Raw genomic sequence first — 12,869 nt, forward strand, 5'->3', positions numbered from 1 at the left:
TGTAATGAAACTTAGCATTGAAGCAACTAATTTTTTCCAATTAGTTATCAATATTTTAATTGAAATGTATTAACTTTATACTGAGAGCATTCTACAGTGCTTAGCAGAAGATGACATTTTCGGAGGCATCTGATGTCTCCTTAATGATCCCCAGTGATCATCATTTATGGCTCCTCCCTGTGTGATCAGATCACTCCCTGGGGCAAATCCCCAGTTCACTTCTTAACCATTATTGGTGGACATCAAAGGGAGAGTGCAAGTAGAGATGAAGAACATTGACTTCTCAGATTATTTAAGAATATATATCCTTCATAGTAATTATAAAATTATAATTTTAAATATTTATTTTAGTGAATGAGAGGTATATTCTACCTGAGTTAGTTGTGTTGTTCCAAAATATTTTAAAAATTCAATTTAACATTGATTGTATGGATAACAAAAGTACAAGCATAAAATATGAGTTAAAGTTTTATGTTCACAAGAAATATTAAAAATAAATAACAAACATGACATTTGGGAATTTACAAGATATATTTATGTGATAATTTCCATATTTCTTTGGTTAAAGCTTAACTAGAAACACTGGTAAAATTGATATGGAACCTATGAACATGTAGGCAAGCTGGTTACTAATCATTGGTGTATTAGTCAAGGAATAGGGTACAAAGTGGAATGAAACCCATTCCATTCTTAAATAGATAGGTAGATTTAAAAAATAATATAATTTTACATCTGTAAAAGCTTTAATTGTCATTAGCAATAGCAGTTGTATTAGATGTTATACAGTGGTAACCCAAGTAGCTTGTTCTAAATTTCTTGAAAGGTAACACTACTTATCAGATAAGGTTCATGTAGAATGTCTAACCCCACATCAAGATTTTAGCCACTTTACCTACATTAAAATAGTCTTAATAAAGACAAAAGCTAAAGCAAATGCACATAATCCTAATGTTCACTTGTAAATTTGTTCTTTTGTGGTTATAAATTAGGAGGATTTAGAAACATTCCTTTCCATTAGGTAGACTTTTACATATAAACTAGTTATTCAAGCAACACTGGACCCTGAGATGTATGCATTTGGCTTCATTCTACTAATTTTGACATGTTAATATTAGTTATACATTAAGGGCCATTGTACTTCTGCTCCAAATCTAACAACCAAGAATTAAAGAATATATTAAATAGCATGCCTTGTTAATTTGAAATCCACTAGATATGATATTGGGTTGAACATAGTTGCTCTCTTTGATAATATTATGGCTGTGTATTTTCAAAATCAAGCTGCCTCCTGCACTGTCAATAATCTGTATGTGGGCAAACCCATGCAAGGAGGTGTGATCCATGCAATGAAAAGATGATAAAGATTTAGGGCCTCACCTAACACAGCAGTCGGTACAAGTGGATCATTGGGCACTGCAGGAAAACAAAGCTCATGAAGGAATATATTGCTCTAAAATTGTTTTTTAAAATCTTTTTTCTTTAAAATAAATTTATGTTTTTTTAAGAAATATAATTATTAAATTTTCTCAGATTACTGTATTCTGCAAATGTAAAATTTTCTCTCCCAGCCTGTGTTATATCTAAACATCAAGAAAGGTGTATCTATAATTATAGTTCAGAACTCTGTTTAATTTAAAAAGCCAGAAGATCCAACCTGACATTTCAAAAATTAAGGAAAAAAAGCATGTATTTTAGATCTATCAAATGTAAGGTATTTAAAGAAATAATTATCTCATATTCATTCCAAACAATTTTTTTTCAGTTAGCTGTGGGAAATAGATTTAATCCTTTCTCTAAGTTCGTAAGTGGATATTTATAGTTACACTGCGGAATTCAAACTTTCAAATAAGGTCCTAACATAGGCAATAGATAGACAAGTTTGTGAAGCATGAATGCTTTCAAACCCTTAAGTGATTAAACATTAAATTAGTAGTTAAGGAGATGATACATCTTTATTTTCAGCAAAACTTACTTTCAACAGTAATAGTATTTTACGTTTTTCTCCATCATTTATCTATAGTGAAATAAAAATAAAATAGATCTGAAAGGCACTGTCATGATTATAACTAAATTCCAAAATGACTCACGTATAGCATTCCTAACTACTAATTTGGTATACATATATACATAGAAAATGATGGGCTTCATTTTAGATCCAATAGTTACTGAAAAATTTCACCAAGCTAAACAATTCAGAAAAAAACCTTCCCATTCTGAAAAGACATACAAGCATACAACCTACAAATACTTTGTTTTCAATCTTACTACTACATATGTTCATAGTTTGTATAGGAGATAATACTTCTATCGTTTCTTTGCTTATACTCATGTTTTCCAAATTGGGGTGTGCATATCGCTGAGATCTGAGCCAAATGTCATAAGGCCCAAGTTACACAAGGCCAGTATACTCAACAGATATACCTGATTTGCCTGCTTCAAGCATCAATTTTACTTGAGGATTTGAAGAAACAAAGTTAGGCAATTTCACTTAAACTTAATTAACTTAAACAGATGCACTATAGAACAGAATGTAACATTCATATGAAATTTGAAAATAAACAGTAATATTGATTCTGGGGTAATTATTAAAGTCATCTGCTTTTAAACGGTACTTCAGTGGAAATATTTTAAAAGCCTTGCCTTCATGGACCAACATTAGGAATTTTCAAGACAGATGGATGGATGAATTTCACTATTCCTTGCAAATCCCCCAATTCAAGTATACTTTTCGACTTCACAGCAGATACTTGAGAGCATGTAGACTAATGTTTCCCTGAGTTAACTTTTCAGTATTGCAATTCTCCAGGAGTCTACAATATACCACTTTAATGGCATGGTTTTACCTAAGTCAATAATTCCCAGAATTACCGTTTCCTCTTATCTCAAAAGAGTCTTTCATCTTACACAAAGGAAGATGCAAATGGAAAAAGAATTATAAATTCTGACATGAACTAACTTTTTGTAGGCAATCATGTATTTTCACTTAAAGCAATGACATGTGCTATGGACTGAGTGGTATATGTTTGGAATATCTCTTATGATACAGTAATAAAATTCATAGAGTTTGAAGTTAAACTAAATCCAATATCAATCCTGATGAGAACCCTTCTTGTAAATTCCATAATATCCTCCATCTCTTTCTCTTCTTTCTAGCTGCTTCTCCCCTCACTTCCTTACTCTCTCTCATTATTCAAAAGGTAATGTGCAGAATTCAAAGTGAACTTAATGAGCCGTAACATCATTTATTAAAACTTCAATGAAAAACTTACATCTTGGACTAAAGTTATGTTGGTCCATGAAGGTGATGGAAAGAGGATCTTCTGCATGCAGAGTGCTCTGATCAGCATAACTTCGATCCATTGCATTCACCATGTGAGTCATCTCCTGCCGGGTATTCCCCATGGCATCTTTGCGTTTTTTAGCAAGTTTGCTGCCAAGGCAAATACAAAACGGAATCCTTAGTGTTCGAGGCTTGAAGGAGAGTTAACACCAGCAAGAAGTAGTTCAGGTGAGCCCGAGGATAATGTTACAAACATGGTTTAGAAACCCCAAGCACTGGTCACAATTTCAGGAATTAAGTTTGACATTCAAACAATTATATTTGTTCCTTGCTATAAAAGTATTTTGTCAGATGCATACTTCAGTATTCAAGCTGTCAACCCAAATCTCTCATCATTTCCTGTATTTTATTCTCTTAAATATCATAAAATATAATTATATTTATTAAAAGCAAAATAAATACCTCCTTACTAGAGTAATTCAATAAATATTTAAGCTAAAGTCAAGTTTTGATATTCCTCCTGGGTAATTAATTCTTTTGATCAACTTTTAGTTCCTTTTAGAAATAACATTACTAACTTTTCAAATCTGTTTTACTGTAGCCACCAAATTAAAACAAAGACATGTCCCATTCTTCATTCTCTGTGCTATCATTAAAAATGCAATGTGTAGCATTAATATATTTAGCAATGTATTTACAGCATTAATCAGAAGTGAATCTAAAGACTTTTAGAATAAACCACTGCTAGAAAATTTCTAGTACACATGAATATATGGGATTAAATCATATACTGTGTAAGAAAAGTACTGAGAAAAGTTTTAAAAAATGGTATGGAAAGATATGCAAATTATCATCTTGGAATATTCACATGGTCAAATATTAAAAATGTGTTTTCTAACTAGAACCACATGGCATACTATCAACTAACTACAGCAATGCTTTATAAATGCAGAAAGGCATATGATTTAAGAGATTGGCTAATAACAGCATTAGAATTATGAACTCCTCAAATATTGGCATGTTCATCTTACATGTCATGGATGTAAAATATATTTTAGTTCTTTGTGAATGTTACACATGAAACATCCAAGAAAAAGGGCTATTAAAGGCACATAAAATATTTAAATCACACTAACAAGAAAATTTATATATAACTAAAGGTACTCTAAAAGCCTGTAATAGACAAATTATGTTACTAAGTTTATGGCAGCAATTTATATTGCCTTGGAAATATTCTTTAGTTGTTTTAAGAACACCAATCCTCCACTAGATTATAAGCTAAGCCATTTTCTTCTGATCCTCATATTAATATCCAAACCAGAGTAAATGTACTACAAATACTACAAAGACTCATTTAATAGACTGAGCTTATGTATGAAGACTTCTCCTTTAAAACATAAATCTAGCAATTGGAGGACTGCTCCAGTGTAGGATATTTTTCTCGGAGAATTATAGTACTTGGCCTCAAGGCAGTACATACACAACACACATGACACGTGTACACAGCAGATCTGACACTATGTTGTTTAAGATAGTCATAAGCTAAGATTTGGGGATGGAGATGGCTATTTTAGCAATAATACATAACGATAATCACAGAATCACACTATCGGTAATAAGAAAACAACGACAAAGTGTAACAAGAACTATCACCACCACCAACATAACTACCACGACACCATCACCGCCATCATTTATTAGCAACATTTGCACTATACATTCAAAGAGCTATTAATCTTTTTCTAGGTTTGAGGGTAAAAACCCTTTATGAATATGTAGGTTTCAGACAGGTAATATAAATGAGTGCTGCTGTCAGTGGCAAGATACCATAAGGAAGGGTAATGAAGAACCGGAAAACAGTTTAGGGGCAACTTGCCTAAGTGACTACTGGTATTTGATCCCAGGTTGAACTTCTGGCTTGTTTATTTATTTTTTAAGACAAGTCATGAATCTGATTGTTGATGTTAACTTTCTTGATTTTTTCAAGTAGTTTTATTTTTTGAAACAGTGTATGGACCACATGAAATATCATAAGGTCACATTTAGCCTACGGACTTTCACTTTCCAAACTTCCTGCTAGGCCATCATACAGGATGTTTGTTCTTTAACCTGCAACATTTTTTTGCCTGTAATATCTGGCTAACTTCTATCTGTTCGGTCTCAGTGTAATAGACACTTCATCAGGGAGGTTTTACATGACTGACTCTAAAGCAGCCTTTCTCAAGTTAGGCTAGGTATTTTCTATAGTACCACATTCTTGCCCTGTAATGAGTGTTGCTGACTGAAAAGTGCGAATATCTTTCAATTGTTTTCCCCACTATGTGCTCCACAAAGAGAAGGATGATCTGCATAGCCTTGGCACTTGACTCTGTGTCTGGCATGTAACAGGCTTCAGTAAATACTTGTTGAATTGATGAATTAGGCCTGTTATATACTTGGCACTTTTCATTTGTTAACTCAATTCTCAGATCAATCTGCTGAAAAAGGCACAAGGATTCTAATTGTATAGATAAGTTCAATGAGGCTCAGGGGAGTTAAATAACTTGCCCAAGGTTATTTATCTAATAAGCAATGAAGAATGACTTGGTTCTAAAGCCTGAGCTCTCACACTGTCTCTGGTTGCTTCCACTTTTTAAATTGCCACATTTCAAAGTGGCACTACTTACTCTAGCAGTTGAACACTAGTTGTTATAAATTTCAGCAAAATATATAGAAAAAATATTTTGCCATTTGTAAATTTTAAAACAGCAAAAATTGCCTTAGGAAATAACTTCCAATCTATGTTTCTAGGATAAGAAGAATAAATTCATTTCTCAAAAAATATAAGAGACTGAACTGAATAAAAATAGCACTGAAATAAAAAACAAACTGAAATTTGGATTCAAAATAATGTTAAAATTTTGAAGATGGGCAGTTCAAAGTCAACAGAAAAGACAAATTTAAACCCTGAGGCTTTACTTTAAAATATGTGTAATTTATATGTTTCATGATTGGAGAAAAACAAGAAGTAATGAATTTGTTAAATACATGACAGGTTTAAATTTTCATACAATGAAGGACTTTAACTTTTCAGATTCACAAACCTAGATTAGTTGACAAATTATGGGGGAATATAACCTTTGTTAATATCTGCCAGCCATGTATTATGAGCTTGGTTTTTATACCTTAATCCTCACAACAACCCTGTGAGGTAGGCTTTCATTCAGGCTCTTCTAAAACAAAGAAAAATTAACATCAGTGTTAAGTGTTTTGATCAAAAACAGATAGTTACTATGACAATGCCAATGAATATTAGCTCAAAGATCACATCTGGTTTTCTTTTAAGCTCCACTCTGATTTTTATCTACTTTTATCTTTAAAAATCCCTGTAATCCAGATAAGCATCACTAGGTATGGTTAAGCAGCCTTTAAAAGCATATCTCTGTGATAATCTCTGTAGTTATGATTAAAATTGCCAGTAACCCTATGTACTACAATAATATTAGTATAACCTGTTACATTGTCTGGAACACAGAAATGTTGTCTATCCATCAAAAAAGGAATCCCATTTTAACATCAGAGCTGCATCAATGGTTAATGTTAAGCTATTGACAGTCTCATAATGAAATACTTATTGATTCCAGTATGTTTGATGCTTTGTCTCCTCCTGAGCAACGAGCATATATAATGTGCACTTCAGAACAGTTAAGCAATTCATTTTGCAACTAGTTTGAGTTTGACAGATGTGCAAATGACTTTCATTATCAAAGCAGCCAACAGCATAAACTTCTGCAGGTGGATGTATGGGTGGGCCATAAAGGGGGAAAGTGCTCCATCATTGTATGAAACGGTACAGTTGATTATCTCTGGCTTCATCAAACATAATTTAACAAGGATATTATGATTCATCACAATAAGTTAGGAGCACTGTTAGTGTACAGCTGCTTGGTTTAGCAGATTTTAGGAAGCAAAACTTTTATAATATTTGAAATGTTGGCAGAACTGTGTTATAGTCATGGAGAATGGAGACTCTTACAAAGGTTTTGTTGTAAAGCTAGCTTAAATTTACCTAGTGATTTAAATGCTGTGGGATATGTGCCCCAAACATACTTAATTTCAATCTTTAAACCTTGAAAGGTGGTGGATCAAATACTGGTCAAGCAAAGTCCAAGAATGCCTTGCTGTAATGTTCGCTTGATTTGGATGAAAAACTACTCCGGCATATTAGGTGATAAGCTGAAAATGACTCAGGAAATAGAATGGACCATCTTCTCCATCCTTATTCAAATGAACAAACCATGCTTGAGTCTCGGAAGAGTTAGAGACTTTGGAAGAGAAAAGGAGCAATGCGATGACTATATCTGTTCCTAGTTCCTAGTTGACAAAGGTTTTTTTGGCTCTAGTTTTAGGAAACATTTGTCCTACTTAAGTTACAATAAACTCATTTTTTTTTCTCTAAAAATAATTTTTATTTCTTTGTTGCTGCAACACCATGATTTTTCTACTTTTTTTTTCTTTAACAAAAGCACAATGATTGCCTTAATCGCCAGACCAAAGATGTTCTGAAGTTATAACCCATCCTGGATTCCTAGAAATACAGAGAGAGATGTTATCACATGCAGACCTGAACTAATTTGCATCCTATGAAGGCATTTTGAGTGTTCCATAAATACACCACTTGGCTCATTTTGTCAGACATAACGATGCTACATAAAGATAGTGATTTGTGAGTTACAACCACTATCTCTTCTTTACCAGATGAGTGAAGTGTCATATTGCTAAGATAAGGTACAGGTTTAACTTTAGTAAATAAATGATGTTTTTGGCTCTAGACTAAAGCTACTTGTGGAAAATTATAAATAAATTAAAAGTAGCTGGACAAACAGAAATACAATATCCCTTTTTAAAAAGATTGGCAAAATAGGTAATACAGTTTATAGTTTTAGAGTCTGAAAAAACTTTTTTTTTAAATGTCACCAAAATTGCAAACATTCTGTTTTGTTTTTGAAAAGGGATACTGCATCCTTAACACATGTAAAGTTGTACATCACCCATTTTCTACTTACAGGTAGTAGGAGTAAGAATAGTAGCTCCTCCTGGCAAGCAAATCACAGACAGTGGAAAAAGAGAAGCAATGGTGAATGAAAAGCGTGACTCTGTCACATTCAATAAAGCAGAAAAATGTGCGTTAAAAAAGAAAAGAAAAGAAAAGAAAATTCATGTATTTTTGCTTTGCATTTCAATTTGCTCATGCATTGTTAGATTTTTTTTTTTGCCATGCAATTAAACAGACATATGCAATTAAAAATAAAATTTAAAATACATAATTTGGAAAAAATAACATGCTGATATTTCTTATTGCCAAAAAATTGAAAAATTAAATGGATTGTGTATTTTCAACATGCAGTTAAGCATAATATCCATTACCATCTAATTATGTGACAGATGGAACAGCTGTGCATAGAACTTGTGTACTATATAGATTATTTTTCTTTAGATACAAAACATAAAGATTTACCATATTAATATATCATATATACAGAATAACACCTAAATTTCTACAAACAAGTTATTATATCTTAATGGTACATAGGTATATACATATGTTATGTGAATATACATATATACCATATACTATATATACACAAAGATACTTCTACAGTAGATGCATGTGAACATAATATCATACACAAACATTTACTGTATTGAAACATAATTTCAAATTTATGTTTGAGTTATTAATGTGTTCATGCTGTGCATGTAAAATATAATACACAACCAATGAAAAATGGCATACATTTGGAAATAATTGAATAGCGATTAAATTAAAAAAATGACATTGCGTTTTGAAAGATGCAATATCCCTTTTCTTAGCCTAAAAACTTACTTTATATATATCCTTAGCTGTAAAACTTTACTCAATTGAATTACACACCATCCTTTTGCAAAACAATCAAAAAGACATGGAACTGCTTTCCCCACAAGAAATATATCTACGTATATTCATCCCAGTGAGGGATAAAGTCAGACTTAACACTATCCCACTAAAATGTAGATAAGAGACTAAAGTAATTTGTTTTTCCATTATTTTTATTATAAATTTATATATTAAAAGGGAAACATTTTATATTAATAGTTTTAAGCTATACTTGATGATAATATCCAATGCAATGCTGCTATATCTATACTTTTTTATATGTATGATAAACATACTTGTGATTAAAGCATACATGTTACATGTGTGACACACGGTACATATGAGTAAAAGTCATTACAAAGTGGCTTTGGTAAGAAATTCAAGTAATGTAGATATACATACTATATATTAGAAGGTAACATATCTAAGTAATGAAACCTGATCTCTCTATAAAAGTGCAGGTTTTCCTGGATATAAAGGTGATGGTGAGGAACAGAAGCAAAAGCCCTAGCATACTTTCTATCAAAAGACAATCAAAGCATAATTATGAAAGCTCAAATGTTAACTATTTTAATAGAGAGGCTCATTAACTTAACCATTTAATATATGAACCAGAAAATCAAGTTGTCATATTACACAATTTTAGAGAGCTGTCAGAGCATTTTACCTTCCCCCAAAATCTTGCTTAGTGATGGTTTTAGCATACTTTAGGAAGTTTATTTTTCAATTTTTTTTTCATTATTGCTAAATCAGAGGCCTAGATAGGGAGGGTTATCAAGACAAATGAATGCTTTCAAATAAAACTGAATAGCCCAATTCTAACTGAATATGAGGACATAATTAGAAGTCACTTTCATGTTTATATCCAATCTGAAGAACATTGTTAAACAATGTTTGTTAAATTTGCTCTCTAAACTGTTTACTTAAGTCTCCAAATACAAATTTAAACTAAACAGAGACATAAGGTCTGAAGGTTACATTTGGTGATTTTTATTGATCTTTACTGGCAAATTTTTATTGCTAAAATACTTAAAACTTTTGCCTCACATATGATGTATTTTCCAACCACAGAGGAAGACAACAGCAAGAGAAAGCACTATTTGGGGAAAGCACGTATGTAGCTAATTTAACACAAAACACTATAATGCATACCTAATGTTTCTAATGCAGATGTGTCTTCTCCAACATATATATCTCCAGGGGATAATCGTAAAGAGGCAATATATTAAAATAAACTCTGATGGAATCATTAAAACATGTAGTATGAGTCTTATCTATAATGTTAATGCTTTATTTCAAGTATAAAATAAGTATAATAGTAAACTAGATAATTTAATGTAATATAAGCAATATCATTTATTATATTTTTCAATAGAATTCATTGATTACAACCACTTATATACACCAAACTATTTTAGGACTGTACTTTTGCTTATAAAGATTTTTTTTTAAGTCTTTCCAAATTGTAGCATTATCCCAAATACACAATGGGAAGGATTAGAGTGCTATATTAGTTTCCAAGACAATGCCTTACAGATTTATCACATTTTATATAATGTAAAACAGCTGAAATTACAAAAACTGTGTACTTTGAAAGGCTTTTCATCAGGAATATACTTTGGTCTCCAGAGCAAAGCTCAGTTTAAATTCCAGTAGGTCTTAATATCTTCAAGTAATTCCAGAAGATGGTAATATTGGTTGATATAGTATAAAAAATTAGTGTTCAATTAAAACAATTTACTCTCTATTTTAAAAGGCTAAAATGTTTAGTCAATGAATATTTAATGTACAATTTTACTAAATAATATTTATATTTTTCTCATATCTTATTTGTAGCCAAGATGTAGAAAAATACATTAAAAGAGCACAAAATAATTCCTAGACCACAGCCCAAGTATCACAATAAATCCATATTTTGCCATTGTTAATAATAACACTTCAAATACAAGATAAATTATCTCAATTACCTTTGCATTTGAGAAATTTAAATTCAGATATTAATTTCTAGATCAACTTAACAAAAAGCATACGTTTTATATCCAAAATTAAATTGCGAATAACCAAATAAGAATTTATTAGAGAGCATGTCCAATAGACTCAGGTGCTGACAAGATTGTTAAAATCAAAAGTTTCTGCTTGTTGTTTGTTCTAATTTAAAGGATCTTGAGAAAAACAGGTTTTTAAAACCAGTGACATAAATGGTTAGTGAGCAGGACTGGACAATATTAGGCCTTACCTCTTTTTTACAATTAATATGACAACTAGGAGAAGGAGGATGAACACCAAAATTCCAGCACTAATTCCTGCTATTTTCACCACTCTGTCTGTCTGCTTGGCGGGATCTGGGATCACTTCTGGTTCTTCTGTTGCTGCTGCTAAATGAATTAAAAAAAATCAGTTACGGAAAGAAGCTAATAATCACAGAAAAAAAATTATTCCCAATAATCAGCCCCAATAAACACAACTTGTTTACTGTATATTAATAAAAATAATTTCACAATGTAAATACGGAAGCATGCTAAAATACAATATGAGATTTAGGGTCGAGGTAAGGAAATCTTTCTGACAAGAGGTTTTGTTAATACAAAAAATAAAACAAACCTCCAAAATAAATATCAAAGAGAATGATGAACTAGTTTTCCCCAAGTGTCCTTGAAAGTCAGAACATAAAGTTTTCTAGCAACTAGTATATTGGAAAGAAATGGGGTCAGATTTAGAGGTTTATCAGTCAATTCAGCAAATGCTTCTTGACTCAAATGCCAGGTGGTATGCTTGGTGTTTTAAGGCAGTAGTAATGACACTTGTTTGGGACAGAATGGTTAAGTTTAATTAATGTCTAGTAAAACTGCTAGAAGCACGAGTTTATGATTTAAAATATATAATTTGAGATAAATAGTTGAGTTGGCACAAGAGGAGAATAGGCAAAGCAAAACAAACACATCAAGGAATACTTCAAATTATTTTATTAAATAAAACCCAGATAATAAACTTGGGAAACAACTTGGAGAAGATGATTATTTTTAAAAACTTCTTTGTATGCCCTAACTTCCTTTCTTCCTCAAAACCATCTGACTACTCATCATACACACAATCAATTAAAATTATAAACTTTAACTCCTTTACAAGCCCCAGTAACTCTCTGAGGACATTTTCCTTTTACCTCATTTACCTTGAAAATTGACAAGGAAAGTATTACTACCTACACTTTATCGATAAAGGAACTGAGGCTTAGAAAGATAAGGATAGTTTATAAATTGCTCAAGAGCAAAGAAAAAATCTAATATATCTTCTGTCTTTTAACGCACAATTTCTGAATGTTTCCAAATCCATGGCTCCTACTGCTAAAAATTGGTGTAACAAGAGTCCAGGTGATTCGCAGGATTAGACACATTTGGGAAACTGCCTTGAAGCACCCAGCACAGCGCCTTGCACTTGGAGTCAAGAGATGGTGTCCACATGAACAGACACACAAAGGAATCTCTAAACCTAACCTCATATCTTTCCAATGGACAATTTGTTAACTAGCTCTTAAAAATCAACCATTTGTCTACATTCTGATCCTTTCTTCTTTACCTTCTCCTCTTGGCTTCTCTACACTCCCCCAACCCATAGTTCTATACATCCAAGTATCTGCTCCAGTTTTCCCACCAGTCACAGATTCTGCCAAAAGGAGACTGTTGAGGTTAACTATTA

At 31.9% G+C, this 12,869-nt stretch overlaps 1 protein-coding gene across 7 annotated transcripts in view; it reads right to left on the reverse strand.

Annotated features, from left to right (window-relative positions):
* Window positions 1–12,869, reverse strand: part of PTPRK (protein tyrosine phosphatase receptor type K) — a 555,246-nt gene that overhangs the window by 33,325 nt on the left and 509,052 nt on the right. For 2 of the 7 annotated variants that reach the window (XM_023230673.2, XM_023230674.2), the window contains exons 14-16: window positions 11,413–11,551; window positions 3,270–3,430; window positions 1,378–1,413 (exon numbers count right to left, since the gene is read on the reverse strand). In XM_023230673.2, coding sequence (XP_023086441.1) covers window positions 1,378–1,413; window positions 3,270–3,430; window positions 11,413–11,551 — 336 coding nt within the window. Of the gene's footprint in view, window positions 1–1,377; window positions 1,414–3,269; window positions 3,431–8,325; window positions 8,356–10,328; window positions 10,371–11,412; window positions 11,552–12,869 lie in introns of all 7 variants that reach the window. The other 5 variants (XM_023230676.2, XM_023230675.2, XM_023230680.2 and 2 more) reach the window with 4 other exon arrangements.

This window comes from Piliocolobus tephrosceles, chromosome 5 (assembly GCF_002776525.5).
Source record: "Piliocolobus tephrosceles isolate RC106 chromosome 5, ASM277652v3, whole genome shotgun sequence".
In the NCBI taxonomy this organism is placed as follows: Eukaryota; Metazoa; Chordata; class Mammalia; order Primates; family Cercopithecidae; genus Piliocolobus; species Piliocolobus tephrosceles.